At 43.2% G+C, this 15,768-nt stretch overlaps 1 protein-coding gene across 3 annotated transcripts in view; it reads left to right on the top strand.

Annotated features, from left to right (window-relative positions):
- The window catches only part of dmtf1 (cyclin D binding myb-like transcription factor 1), a 72,983-nt gene that overhangs the window by 42,056 nt on the left and 15,159 nt on the right, over nucleotides 1-15,768 (top strand). For all 3 annotated transcript variants that reach the window (XR_011934011.1, XM_072470948.1, XM_072470946.1), the window contains exons 10-14: nucleotides 2,085-2,313; nucleotides 3,607-3,758; nucleotides 4,369-4,581; nucleotides 8,893-8,978; nucleotides 11,470-11,619. Coding sequence is in view for 2 of the 3 variants with exons in the window: in XM_072470948.1 (XP_072327049.1) it covers nucleotides 2,085-2,313; nucleotides 3,607-3,758; nucleotides 4,369-4,581; nucleotides 8,893-8,978; nucleotides 11,470-11,619 (830 nt within the window). In the remaining variant the exon portion in view is untranslated. The remainder of the gene's footprint in view (nucleotides 1-2,084; nucleotides 2,314-3,606; nucleotides 3,759-4,368; nucleotides 4,582-8,892; nucleotides 8,979-11,469; nucleotides 11,620-15,768) is intronic.

Raw genomic sequence — 15,768 nt, forward strand, 5'->3', positions numbered from 1 at the left:
GAGAAAAAGCCTGGTAGCCAACTGCATGGTTTCTTCAGCTCTTCAAATGGAGCTGGTTATTCCAATGACTTGGACAAAATGGAGCCACGGTTCACCATTTCCTCTTAAAAAGACACTTTTGGAGGAAATGTACAAGAACTGATGACGTGGAAAGAACGTTTTCAATGTCTCGCTTTTAAGTGAAGACGTTGGCTGGGGTTTTCCTGCCCTGCTGTGGCCCCGGGACTTGCTGCAGGGAATGTGGAGGGCCAGCCCAAAGTCCATCTACTCTCAGCAGGACTGGAAGATCCTGGATTTGGCGGAGCTGAAAATCCCAGCCAACGGCATTTTCGCTAGTCTTTCCTGCATTGCCTGCCATCCAGGGTGGTTGCTCTGCATGAGTCGTGCATTAGGCTGACACTTTAGGGCACTTTATTCTTGAACGTTTCATCCGAATTGGAGCTTTGCAATTAATCATATTAACGCTGGACCTAAAGATTCTTCCCACATCGGCTTTAGAATGAGCAAGAAACCCTTAACAGATTTGCTATGATAATTTTTTTAAGTCATGCATAATAGTGATTTTATGATGATTTAATTGAATCCTTTATAATCCGAATTCTTTAGACTTTTAAAAGAGTGAAAATGATCAGGAACAGCAGACCAGCAACAGATTGACTAGAACGAATGGAGGCCGAGAAATTGCCCAGAAAGCTGAAAGCTAACAGCATTTTCTCCGCTTTTATTCTTAACAGATTTCTCCCAGTTATTAGTATATCTGACAGCGCTTGCCATTACCGTTCTCGATCATTGTCAATCTTTTATTTTAAAAAATGTACCTTAAAGCTTTTACATTCCATTCTTAATGCAATGTTTTGAATTTAGATGAACAAATAATTTGGCAATTTTAGCTCCAAATTCCTACTTTGATCTGTTATTTAACAAAGAACAAAGAAAAGTACAGCACAGGAACAGGTCCTTCGGCCCTCCCAAGCCTGGGCCGACAATGCCGGGGTCCGTATCCCTCTATTCCCATCCTTTTCATGTATTTGTCAAGATGCTCCTTAAAAGTCACTATCATCCCTGCTTCCACCACCTCCTCCGGCAGCGAATTCCAGGCACCCACTCCCTCTGTGTAAAAAGACTTGCCTCGTACATCTCCTCTAAACCTTGCCCCTCGCACCTTAAACCTATGCCCCCTAGTAATTGACCCCTCTACCCTGGGAGAAAGCCTCTGACAATGACATTGCTTAATTTAAATATAGGAATATTTAATTTAAAATTTGGACTCAACCGTAATGTAATCAAATCACCACAAAACCACTGTTGCAGTTAAGTGAAATAGACGTAGCGTATTCTCTAGGTTTACTTTTATGGAGCTGCTTTCTTTCATTTCAAATTTCTCTTTATTTGGCTCCCTGAGCATTAGTTCTTGGTTAAGAGGAATGGCAAGAATGCACTCTCACTCAATTTTGTTGCCAAACTAATTTGTATGGGGTGTGTGGGCGTACCTTGAGTGATGTCAATTTTAATTACTCATTTGTTTCCAAACATGTTCCTCCTTTAGTAAGTGCTTAACCATGCTCTGGCCTGTTTGTGATTTGGCGGAGATTGAGGGGGAATTTTCCGGCTGTTCTCACCAGCGGGATATTCTGATCCCGTTGATGGCAAACCCCTCTGTGGGTTTACCGACGGTTTGGGGTTGATTTAATGGGAAATCCCATTGACAGCGACAGGACCAGAGGATCCTGCCGCTGGCCAATGTCGGGGCCCCCTCCCGCGGCGGGGGTCATGCAAATTCACCCCCCCCCCCCCTTTAGTATTGTAATATTGAATTACCTCATCACAATTTAGCTCCATACATTGGAACACCAAGTTCCTCGGTCAGCACATTTAGTCTTAGTAATTGTTTTGCCCGAATATTATTCTGAGAAAATTAAGATAATTTTAAAGTAAGCCCAGTTCTATAATTTCCAAGGGACTGTGAATTATTCCCCACTTTCTTTCTTCACCTCTGTACCGTGTGAAGAGGCTTCAACGGCTAATGTTCAGTGAGCCCCAGTTGCTCAAATTGCAGAAACATTTTGTCACTTCTCCTTCCCCAGGTAAATGGACTGTAGAAGAAGAAAAGCGACTAGCAGAGGTGGTCCATGAATTAACTGCCACGGATCCAGGTGACATTGTCACCCAGGGTGTCTCTTGGGCTGCAGTGGCTGAACGGGTGGGCACCCGTTCAGAGAAGCAATGCCGTTCCAAGTGGCTAAATTACCTCAACTGGAAGCAGAGCGGAGGGACCGAATGGAGCAAAGATGATGAAATAAACCTAATTTTAAGGTATATTAATTCAGCTGCCAATAGTGCCAGTTGCAAGGGGAAAGCAAACAACCTGCTTCTAAGCAGCAAGTTAAAAACCCCACAGACAGTACATTTTCTTGCCAGGGAATCAGTTAATTTCTTTAAGTTCAAGATTGTTGGGGATGAATGCATTCCTGCAGACAATTACACTTAAGTAAAAAATGGAGGAATATTTGGAACAGAGAAAAATACAGGGAGAGAGTGGAATTAACTTTGGATTACCCTTTAATGAATGAGCATAGACACAGATGATCCGAGTTACATGGTTCTATGTCCTACTTTTAATAACTGCTATGGCATTATTTTATCAAACCAAGACTTTTAGTATATAAACTTGGGTTCATTGGTTCAAATAAACACTTGGACTAATTAAACTGCTTGGACAGGTCTGAAACCAGATATTGAGGATGTATTTGAATTTCCTGTGTTCTGAAGTGAAGCTTTATTCCTGCAATAGAAAATTTAGTGAGATTTATAATCTTGATCTTGCTATGGATTATTGCATTGATGCCGTATCACAGGTGAAATAGAACAAAGTTGTTTAATCAAAATGATTCTGAATTAATTACCAAGGAAATCACAAGGAACCAGCTAATTAATTATCAATATTTAAAAGATTCAATATTGTCCAGCCAATTGCCTTTGTCATTAAAGGTGCTGCCCAGGAGTGTGACTGACTACCATCAAATTAGAATCATGACATCAGAGAATCTCTACAGTGCAGAAAGAAGCCATTTGGCCCATCGTGTCTGCACTGACCCTCCGAAAGACCACCCTACTTAGGCCAGTCCCAATTCCTGAAACCCCACCATATGGGGCAATTTAGCATGGCCAATCCACCTAACCTGCACATCTTTGGACTGTGGGAGGAAACCGGAGCACCCGGAGGAAACCCACGCAGACCCGGGGAGAATGTGCAAACTCCACACAAACAGTCACCGAGGTCGGAATCGAACCCGGGGCCCTGGCGCTGTGAGGCAGCAGTTCTAACCACGGGGTCACCTTGCCCATCAAATAAAGCTTGTGTGTTTTGATTAATCAGTGGCACATGATATTAGCTATGAGCTGAGCATGTTATACAGTGCAGGATGCTACAGATTGAAACTGGTAAAAGATTAAGATAGGTTTTCAAAGTCACTCAATTATAGGAACTAACTAATAATTGTATAGTTGGCGATTTAGTGGAACCTTTGAATACTGCTTAGATTTGCTAACATTTTGAACCCTTATGAACAGTTGTATGTAATAGTATAATATTCAAATTAATTGTAGGATCGCAGAACTCAACGCAGAGGATGAAAGTGAGATTAACTGGGACATCATGGCGGAAGGTTGGAGCAGTGTCCGCTCTCCCCAGTGGCTGAGAAGTAAATGGTGGACCATCAAACGGCAGGTTACAAACCATAAAGATTTGACGTTTGCAGGTATAATAATACCCTCAGATACACTGTTGACATATCTTTTGCCCTGACATTTTCTGCAGCGAGTAAACCATTAATCAGCCTGACAACCTATTGCATGTTTTGTAAAAGCAAATCGGTTCAGAATGTTAGCTGCAAATGACAACGAAAGAAGTTCTGTGACAGTCGCAGAGGTTAAAAGTTATTTTTGTTGCCAAATTCTTCGGATTTCTAGCTAACAATAGTGCTATTTGATTAAACACAGATTTCATACAATTAGCTCATTCAGGATTTCTTATTTAAATCCTTTATTTTGGAAGGTTTTATTGTTTTCAATCAGTGATGTTGATCAAGCCATGTATATGGTATATTTCTTGCTTTTCAGACAGAAGCAGGGAATACAAAACTTGTCCACATTTCGTCTTCAAATCTTATTAAATTTCTCCCAAATGAATTGACCATTTACCCGTATAATAAATAGATTAGCATGTTTTTGCTACGCCATTAAATGACTTTTAACTTCTGACTAAGTATCCTATATATAATCCGCATTTTCACTTGTATAATTAAGTTATTCATTGTCAATGCTCCAGTTCTATTGGCACATTTTTTTTTCTCTGTATTTCAATGGCAGAATTGGTAGAGAGTTTGAGACAGTTGGTAGAGAGCTTAAAGCAGCCACATGTCCCAGTGCACCAATTGCCCGAGTGTCCAACCGGATCGAGTTCACGCAATTCAAATTCATCCTCTGTTCAGCATCTGCGGGTCCGGTTAGCCCAAGTGGATGAAAACAGCTCCAACAGTCCGGTGGCCGCTCTGCAGATTCCTGTGCAAATCACTCACGTTGGTATGTCTTTAAAGTATAGCGATTCAATATGGTTGCTTCTTCAGTTTATGCTTTATAACCTTGGCCAGGATTTTCTAGTTCTGCCCACGTGCAGTCACAGGAAATTTGGAGGCAGCCAATTGTCCATAGTCTTTCGGCGGGTCTGGAAAATCCCGCCTATTTGTGTTCCTGTCAGTCGATAGCAAAATTATTTCCCAAATGTGTCATAACAAGTATACATTCTAAACGCATAATGGAGACTAAAATTAGGCAGACACTGAAGCCTGAAATTAAGAAATAAAATACTGGAAATGGTCAGTAAGTCCATCAGCGTCAAAAAGGATGGGTTTAAAATCAGTTCGGATCCAAAACATGAAACTCATCTTTTCCAGGCCAGCTGTTTCTTTCTGCCCTTTTTTGTCATAAGTTCATATTCATATTTGATGCTATACCCGAACAGTCATATGAACAGGAGAAGTAGGCCACGTGACCTGTCGAGTCTGCCCCGCCATTGAGTACAATCGAGGCCGATCTTGAAATTCAACTCGGAGCCTTCAATGTATTCAACGATGGAGCAGCCACAATCCTTTGGGTTGTGGATTACAAAGATTCGCAACCCTTTGAGTGAAGTAATTTCTGCTCCTCTCAGTCCTGAGACTGTGCCCCTTGTTTTAGATTCCCCGAACAGCAAAAGCAATCTCTCGGTGTCTACCCTGTCGAGCCTCTTCAAAATCTTAAACATTTCAATGAGATTGCCTCTCATGCTTCTAAACTCCAGAGAAAATAGATCCGATTTGCTAAGCCTGGACAATCCCCTCATCCCAGGGACCAATTTAGTGAACCTACGCTCTACCATGCCCAATGCGAGTGTATCCTTTCTTAAATGTGAAGACTAAAACTGTGCACAGTATTACAAATCTGGTCTCACCAAAACCATGTACAACTCTGGCAAGACTGACGGCATGGTAGCACAGTGGTTAGCACTGTTGCTTCACAGCTCCAGGGTCCCAGATTCGATTCCCGGCCTGGGTCACTATGTGTGCGGAGTCTGCACATTCTCCCCGTGTCTGCGTGAGTTTCCTCCGGGTGCTCCAGTTTCCTCCCAAAGTCCAAAGATGTGCAAGTTAGGTGGATTGGCCATGATAAATTGCTCGTTAGTGTCCAAAAAAAGGTTAGGTGGGGTTAAAGGATTGTGGGGATACGGTGGAGGTGTGGGCTTCGGATGGGTGCACTTTCCATGGACTGGTGCAGACTCAATGGGCCAAATGGCCTCCTTCTGCTCTGTAGATTCTATGAAATTCCAATCCCCATGCAATAAAGGCCAACATGCCATTTGTCTTCTTAATTGCTTGCTCTACCTGTATGTTAACTTTTTCCATTTCTTGTATGAACAAACCCATGTCTCTTTGAAAATCAACATTTTATAAGTTTCTCACCTCTTAAAAAATATTCAGCTCTTCTATTTTCGGCCAGAGTGAATCACTTCACACTTCCCTACATTATAAGCCATCTTCTCTCTTGTTGCTCACTCATCCAGCCTGTTTATACCTCTGTAGCCTCTCTGTGTCCTCCCCACAGCTTACCTTTCCAGCAACAGCTTTGACAAAGGGTCATCTGGACTCTAAACGTTAGCACTTTTCTCTCCCTATAGATTCTGCCAGACCTGCTGAGATTTTCCAGCATTTTCTCTTTTGGTTACCTTTCCACCTAGAGCTCTGTCTTTAAAACATCATTAATATAGATTGTAAATAGCTGAGGCCCCAGCACTGATCCTTTTGACATTCCACTAGTCACATGCAGACTCCACACAAGCAGTGACCCAAGGCCGGAATCGAACCCTGGTCCCTAATGCTGTGAGGCTCAGTGCTAGCCACTGTGCCACCGTCCCGCAGATTAGTTATATTACTGCATATAATAAAAGATAACTTGTGTTTTAAAGTTACAAACCTAGCGACTGCAGTTTATTGGGGTCAGCCAAGCCCCCCCCCCCACACCCACACACACAACAGAGGCCCCCATAAGTCACCTCTGCATGAAGGCTGAAGAGCAGTCCAGGCAGTGGAGTGAAAACTCACTGCATTTTTGCTTACCCGTTCCTTACATCTGCTGCCTCAGCAAGTTTCAGAAGCGTTCCCAAAAGCGAAGTACACTTGAAAGGGCTTCAAATCCCTTGACAGCCTTTGAAATGCAAACCTTCCATTCAATTTCACACAGCATTAGCCAGTGATTGTCAGTTTTATTTCTCCAAAGACAGCTGTTTTGTGGATTGTTGATCTATCTTTCCCTTCACGCTTGAATGTATCTCCATTTCCCTGCTTTGATGCTAATCCCTGTTTATAAATACTCTTGCTATGATTGACAGTTCCTCATCACATCAAAAGCAGATAAGTGCTTTCTGCTGTGAAAAAGAGAAAGTCAAAGCATGTGGTGGAAGGGGAGGATTACCCTACTTGTCAGGCGGGGGGGGCAGGATTTGCGCCGTTGGGGGGGGAGGGGGGATGCGGACCTCTGACTCGGGCTGCCCGCTCAAAATGGTTCTCACCGTGCATAAATGTGCATGGAAAAGTAGGGTGAATCGCACCTGAACCAAGTGCCATTGGAGACCTGTCCCGAGACTCCGCTGGCAAGAGCACTTAGTCTCCAGAATGGAGAATCCAGCCCCTAATTTCTCTGGGCCAAGTAGGGCTGGAATTGATTGCTCATTGCCTAGAGTGTTGTGACAACTTCCACTGGTTCCCTTTTATCTACTCTACTAGTTACATCCTCAAAAAACTCCAAAAAACTTGTTAAATAGGATTTTCCTTTAGTAAAACCATGTTGACTTGGTCTAATCGTGCTATGCTATTCCACGTAGATTCCAGCAATTTCCCAACAACTTATGTTAGGCTCACTGGTGAATAATTCCCTGTTTTCTCCCTCCTTTCTTGAAAAGTGGAGAAACATTTGCCAACTTCAAATTTAGTGGGACTGTTCCCGAATCCAGTAAATCCTGGAAAATCATGAGGATAATCTTATGAGATGATGGATTTCTGGATTACAAAGTCTATAATTTGAATTACAAGTGTTCACTCAAATATACTGGTTTTCAGCAAATATGTTTACTTTTCAAAGACTACCTCTTTATTTTATTTACTTCCCTCCCATACAGAATATCTTTCTGTGGGTGAGCAGCTCACCCGCTTCTAGGTTCTCTGTACAGGCAATTTTAAAACCAGCTACCAAGAAGTTGTGAGAGAAACAGTCCAACTCCCTGTCCTCTCCAACAATTCTGCAATCAGTAACTTGGGGTGTTGGGCAATTAAAGCCAGTTGGAGCATCATTCTTTGGTGCCACACAGTACCAATCTGTGTCACTCTTTATGTTCACATCTTCACGAACTTTGAGACATATGAGTGCTGAGGTGCAACACACTTTTCATTTCCAAGCAGCTATTGGGTGGTCACATATTTCCCACACAAGCTGTCTCTGGTCTCGTTACGATTGATACAAAATTAGAGGCAGTTTTTTGCTTTAGGAACATAGGGGTTTATGAGCAGGAATAGGCCATTCAGTCAGCTCGAACATTCAATAAGATTATGGCTCACCTCGTTGTGGTCTCAACCTCACTTTCCTGCCTGCCCCCCATAATCCTTAACTCTCTTGTCGTTCAAAAATCTGTCTAACTCTGTCTGGAGTAGGTTCAGTGACCCAGCCGGCTCTGCTTTCTGGGAAAGAGAATTCCAAATACCAATGACCCTTTGACAGAAAACGTTTCCCCTCATCACCGTCTTAGAACGGCGACCTCTTATTCTTAAATTGCATGTCCTAGTTCCAGTCATCCCCAAAGTGGAAACATCCTCCCAGTATACACACTATCAGTCCCTTCAGGATCTGATATGTTTCAATAAGATTACCTCTCATTCTTCTAAACTCCCAAGAGTAAAGGCCTAATCTTCATAAGACACGTCCCTCATCCTAGAAAAGAGTAAAATGAGCCTTCTCTAAACTGCTTCTCATGGAATTATATCTTTTTTTTTAAATAAGGAGAACAAAACTACACAATATACGAGATGTGCTCTCACTAAGGCCTGTAAAGCTGCAGTCCTATTTTTATATTCCACCCCCCTTGTAATAAATGCCAACATACCATTTGCCTTCCTAATTACTTGCTTACCTACATGGTAACTTTTTGTGCTTCATGTAGCAGGGCACCCGGATTTATTTAGTGATAATAAATAATACAACCCTGTAACCGAGAGAAGCCTTTTTGTATTTTTCCAAATATTGTCATTTATCTTTGAGATTGCAATATGTCTGTCATAACTCAATTAAGTATTAATAATTTTTGTGCAGCATCAGGCGATTCCTGTGGTAGCACTACAGATTGTGAAACAATAACGTTGAACGCGGGGACTCTACAGAGATTCGAATTCCTACCTGTAAGTAAAGCAAACCAGCAGGAACTACACCTGTAGTGTCACTCACAATGAACTCAATACTCTCCCAGGATCGTTCATGAGAACCAAACTAGTGGAAGAGAGATGGTTTCATGGGAGACTTCCAACAAAAAAATAAAATAGTTAAGGCTCACAAATTTAATGGCAAATGAAGTGGCTGGATTAAAAGTTGCCCTGCCTGATATCTGATCTAAACTGAAATGGCATCCAAGGTTAGGGCAGAGAGAATCAGCCTGGGCCCTTGCGTCTAACTTATCCAGCCATCCTTACTGGAAGTGTATGCTGGATATTCCAGAAAATCAGTTGGTGAAGGTTAGAGCCGGAGCCAATCTTATTAAGCATTTATTTATAGAGTTACACATTACAAACAAAACCCTCCGAAAACAACAAACATTGTTTCAGCCTCTGAGCAGAATTTCATGCCCTTCCCCAAGGCAGGGAGAGTATTTAATTGGGTAGAGGCTGCAGGGTGGGGACTCTCATCGCCTTCCCGTTACGTCTATGGAAAGAAGGGTCATGAAAGGCCATCTCGCCCCAATGCCAATTGATCCCCTGACGTGGGCAATTAATGGTGGGAGGGTTCATCCCCTGGGCCTTGATCCTGGGAAAAGCCTGCCACTGGCCACTGACATGCTTGATTGGCACTTACTATTGCAGTCTTCTCCAAAGGAGTGACGCAGAGCCCTTGCTGGCCCCCCAGCGGTGAGCAAAACCCCCATCACCTGAATGAAATTCCACCCAATGGCTGTTTATACCCACCACTTGCATATAATGAATATACATTTACTCAGGAAGCAATTAGGCTTTCGACTTTTCTGGACCAGTAATCCAATAATTTGGAGGAAGGTTCTTGTCCCTGACAGTCTTCAGTGCCTATCTGAGACCTGACTTCTATCTGCCCCAACCAGCTCATGTTTCAGTTAACACAAACTCCACTCCTCAACTCCTTTAAACAGTTGTCCAGTTTGGTCCCATACTCCAGCCTTTTCCCAATTAGCTTGAAAATTAATCCTCTTCAGATACATGTCCAATTGTCTATTGGGAATTCTGATGGAATCTGCTTCCACCAAACTCCCGAGTGTTGAAGGTCTTGCCTGTCCTCTGTGTGAAACCATTTCCCCGCCGGTATTTTTGTCAGTTATTTTTATCTGTAACCGCTGGCTATTCCATTTGCCACTGAAAACATTTTTTCCCTACTTCCTCTACCAAAACCCCTCATCATTTTGAATGCCGATATTAGATTTTCTCTTAAACTTATATGGCCTAAGGATAACAACTGAACATCCTCTTCCCGGGTACTCCTGGTAAACCTCTGCACCCTCTCTGAGGTCTTGACGTTCTTTCTAAAGTGTGGTTTTCAGAATTGTACACCGAGTACAGCTGATGCCTGACCAATGATTTGTAAAGACATAGCATGTCTTCCTTATTGGTATTCAATGTCACTAATTTACAAAGTCATGTATCCTTTATTTTTTTTAACTACTTTAGCAACTTGCCTTGCCGACTTGTCCACAAACAGTCCCCTACTTAAAATTAAAATGCTGATGTACAGATACTGTTACTGTTTCAGCTTGAATCTTCATCCGTGAGTTGGTGAGGGCTCAATGCTCTTAGGACATGTTCAAGACCTGGGAAAATGAATGGGATTTGATCGAAATAGATAATATGTAATCTGGGGGAGAAATAGGGACCCAAGAAACTGAAGAATAGGCATTTGGGACAGCCAGATACAAGGACCAGGAAATAAGACCCCAAAAAGAGTTTGAACTGTTGTCCTGTTCAGAGGAAAGTAGATCGGATGCGATGAAAAAAATCAGCTACTGATTCACAGCAAGCCTATTCCGCACTGGTGCAGAGCAATTTCACCCCCAAGATACCTTGTGTGCTGAAGTAGTCTGCTCATCCTCATGGTTTTAAACTCTGGTATTGCCAAGAGTTTTCCTTTGCTCATGGGACTGTCTTCCAGCAAGAAGGAGCTGGAGGAGGGGCAAAAGTTAAGAACCGAGAAGAAATTGATGGTCCAATAATAATACACATCAGTAGCCATAAATAGCCAGTGTTTCAAATACTAAAAAAAGATGTGAAACAACGTGATCAAACATGGATTACCACCTATTATTTGCCAAATGTCTACTTTGTGTCAGGAATTGTTAATTGGGGCGTGAACTTCATGCAGGAGCACTGTAAAGTGATTTTAATGGAGCAATAATGGAACCTGGAAGGTCAACTGCGTGGTGGACATTAATGCAAAGGAGCAATAGAGATTCTAAAAAGCAGTAATGGAAATGGGAAAAGTTCAGGTTTTACGAAACACACACTGGCTGAGCCAAACAGCCCTTTTCCTCATGTTGATTTCTATGTAATTGCTAACTATATTGTTTTTTAAAAATGCATTTTAATTTATTCATCCAAAATACAGTGTTGAATTCTCACCCTGTGTTGAAACTCACTTTGTTGCTTTTATTCCTCCCAGTCTTTCCGATTACAGCCCACAGGAACGCCAGGAACGTACTTGATTCAGACCAGCTCAAGTCAAGGCCTTCCTATAACATTGACAACTAGTCCAACCGTCACCCTTACCTCACCATCCTCTCCGGAACAGATTATTGTGCACACACTTTCTGTAAGTATGGGTTGAAGAATCAAATCTTGTAGCTCAGAAATACCATAACAATAAGGTGGTTTACCTTAATATTAAGTCATTTGTTATCATTGTCATTGCGTAATTTTGACACTGATTGCAACATACCACAGTTTTAACATGAGCAATTTAAATTTTCCACAAAGCATCTGGATTTTTCTCTCTTCCAAGCTAGTAGTCGCTTGGTAGTTTGAAACTTGAGCATTGCTGAAAAAAGCAACCGGCTATTGATGCTCTTGTCTTGCATTCATCGGGACAGATACAAGAATGCCAAATTTCAAAGCGAGCAACAATTCACACAGCATGACAAAAGAGTGCTGATTGGTTGGCAAGTCGACCCTGATTGGTCAAGGCATTGCCATAGAGAATGCACCAGGGAACTATTGATTCCACCCTTTTATTTAATTCAAAAAAGGTGCAATGCCTGATGTCCCTTTGGCCTGCAGTGAACAAGTCCCTGTGTATGAATAAATGTAACTTCTAGCAAACATAAGTGAGCTACATTGCGAACCCGACTGATGATTTTAAATGAGTGTTTCATGTAATTCATTCCAGTTAACGAGTGGGATTAATGAAGAGTGGTGCATTTTACATTTCTTTCTGTATTTAGTGATAATACCGGGGCAGCACGGTAGCATTGTGGATAGCACAATTGCTTCACAGCTCCAGGGTCCCAGGTTCGATTCCGGCTTGGGTCACTGTCTGTGCGGAGTCTGCACATCCTCCCCGTGTGTGCGTGGGTTTCCTCCGGGTGCTCCGGTTTCCTCCCACAGTCCAAAGATGTGCAGGTTAGGTGGATTGGCCATGATAAATTGCCCTTAGTGTCCAAAATTACCCTTAGTGTTGGGTGGGGTTACTGGGTTATGGGGATAGGGTGGAGGTGTGGACCTAGGGTAGGGTGCTCTTTCCAAGAGCCGGTGCAGACTCGATGGGCCGAATGGCCTCCTTCTGCACTATAAATTCTATGTTTTAAAAAAATGCCCCTAGATCAGGTCAAGATGTGTAAGCAATTAGTAAACAGCCTCAACAGCACATCCTAAATTCGACCATGTTCTGTACGAAATAGCTATGGGACATTCTGCTCTCTGACTGTGAAATTTAGCTGATATTCAAGTACCAATGAGTCAACCTGCCTCTGAATGTGCATGGATTCTACTCTGTATCCATGGAAAATGAATGATTATATAGTCAATGGTGTAACTAGATGGTTGCCATGGGTTGCCCTTTGCAGGCAACAGCCTTGGAATGGTATCAGTAGTAGAATGGTTTCCTTAAGAAGTAACTAGGAGCTGTAGTGTTAAATGAATTGTTGATGAATCACTCACTGTTCTCCTTTGTTGTTGCTCACAAGTAATCTGGGATTTGGAGTGTACTTTGATATGTTGTTTTGTAAGAGAATTGCATCACTGAAGTGTATTTGTGTCCCTGCTTGGGAACAAAGTCTCATTGCCTACTAAAATGGGACATCAATCAAAATGGGGAGGGGATGGCTTAGTGGCATGGTCACTGGACTAGTAACCCAGAGGCCCAAGGTATTGACAGGCGGTGGAATTTAAACTCAATAAAAATCTGGATTAAAAATGTAATGATGACCATGAAATCATTGTCGATTGTTGTAAAAACCCATCTGGTTCATTAATGTCCTTTAGGGAAGGAAATCTGCCGTCCTTACCTGGTCTGGCCTACCTGTGACTCCAGACCCACAGCAATGTGGTTGACTCTTAAATGCCTCCTGAAATGGCCGAGCGAGCCACTCAGTTGTATTCAAACGCTACAAAAACACAAAAAAGGAATGAAACCAGACGGACCACTCGGCAACAACCCAGGCACCGGAACGGCAAAAGCAGCCCGGTCGACCCTGCAAAGTTCTCCTTACTAATACCTGGGGGCTTGAGCCAATATTGGGGGAGCTGTCTCACAGACTTGTCAAGCGACAGTCTGACATAATCATACTCCAAATAATACCTTACAATGTTCCAGACACCACTATCACCATTCCTGGGAATGTTCAGTCTCACAGGCAAGACAGACCCAGCAGAGTTGGCAATACAGTCGGAGGGAGTTGCCCAGTGAGACCTCAACATCGACTCTGGATCCCATGAAGTCTCACGGCTTCAGGTTAAACATGGGAAAGGATATCTCCTGCTGATTACCACGTACCGTCCACCATCAGCTGATCATTCTGTACTCCTGCATGGTGTATACCATTTGAAGGAAGCACTGAGGGTGAAAAGGGTGCAGAATATACTCTGGATGGGGGACTTCAATATCTATCACCGCGATGGTAGTACCACAGATCAGGTTGGACACAGCTGCTAGACTGGGACTGCAGCAGGTGGTGAGGGAACAAACAAGAGGGAAAACATACTTGACCTTATCCTCACCAACCAGCCTGCTGCAGATGCATCAGTAGAAATGACCATTGCACAGTCCTTGTCTTTCCGTCCTCACATTGTGGATACCCTCCCATCGTGAAGTGTGGCACTACCACCGTGCTAAATGGGATAGACTTCGAACATATGATATCTAGCAACTCCAGACTGGGCATCCATGAGGCGCTGTGGGCCATCATCAGAAGCAGAATTGTACTCAACCACAACCTGCAACCTCATGGACCGGCATATCCCCCACTCTACCCTTAACACCAAGCCAGGGGATCAACTTTGGTTCAATGAAGAGTGCAGGAGGGCATGCCAGGAGCAACACCAGGCATACCTTAACAAAGAATAGAGTGAAGTACAGCACAGGAACCAGCGCTTCGGCCCCCCAAGCCTGCACCGACCATACTGCCTGTCTAACTCATAACCTTTTACATTTCTGGGGTCCGTATCCCTCTAGTCCCATGCTATTCATGTATTTGTCAAGACGCCCCTTAAATGTCACTATCGTCCCTGCTTCCACCACCTCCTCCGGCAGCGAGTTCCAGGCACCCACTACCCTCTGTATAAAAAAACTTCCCTCACACATCTCCTCTAAACTTTGCCCCACGCCCCTTAAACATATGTCCCCTAGTAATTGACTCTTCCACCCTGGGAAAAGGCTTCTGGCTATCCATTCAGTCCATGCCCCTCATAGATTTTGTAGACCTCTATTAGGTTGCCCCTCAACCTCCGTAGTTCCAGTGAGAACAAAACGAGTTTATCCAACATTTCATCATAGCAAATGCCCTTCATACCAGGCAACATCCTGGTAAACCTCTTATGTACCCTCTCCAAAGACTCCACATCCTTAAAATAAGGTGTGAACCTACAACACAGGACTACTTGTGTACCAAACAGCATAAACAACAAGTAATAGACACAGCTAAGCAATTCCACAACCAATGCATCGGATCTAAGCTCTGCAGTCCTGCCACATCCAGCAGTGAATGGTGGTGGACAGTTAAACAACTCACTGGAGGAGGAGGCTCCACAAATATCCCCATCCTCAATGATGAAGGAGCCCAGCACGTATGTGCAAAAGACTAGGCTGAAGCATTTGCAACAATCTTCAGCCAGAAGTGCCGAGTGGATGATCCATTGCAGTCTCCTCTGGAGGTCCCCAGCATCACAGATGTCAGTCTTCAGCCAATACTCCACGAGATATAAAGAAACGGCTGAAGAAATTGGATACTGCAAAGGCTTTGGGCCCTGACAATAATACTGAAGACTTTTGCTCCTGAACTTGCCGCACCCCTAACCAAGCTGTTCCAGTACAGCTACAACACTGGCATCTACCCGGCAATGTGGAAAATTGCCCAGGTGTGTCCTGTTCACAAGAAACAGGACAAATCCAACCCAGCCAATTACCGCCCGATCAGCCTACTCTCCTTCGTCAGCAAAGTGATGGAAAGAGTCATCAACAGTGCAAACAAGCAGTACTTACTCAGCAGTAACCTGCTCAGTTTGGGTTCCACCAGGGTCATTCAGCTCCCGACCTCATTACAGCCTTGTTTTTTTTAAATAGACAATTTAACTGAACTTTTATCATTTTATACAAATCACAACCTGAATCCCACATATAATAGCAACGTAAAAACCAAAAAAAGAAAGAAAAATGCCCACCCCTCTCACTAATAGCCAACAGTGACCAGCTCCTTAAAGTGCATTATAAGCTGCCGTCATCTATAGAATCCATCGATCGACCCCTTCA

Source organism: Scyliorhinus torazame, chromosome 13, assembly GCF_047496885.1.
Source record: "Scyliorhinus torazame isolate Kashiwa2021f chromosome 13, sScyTor2.1, whole genome shotgun sequence".
Taxonomy (NCBI): Eukaryota; Metazoa; Chordata; class Chondrichthyes; order Carcharhiniformes; family Scyliorhinidae; genus Scyliorhinus; species Scyliorhinus torazame.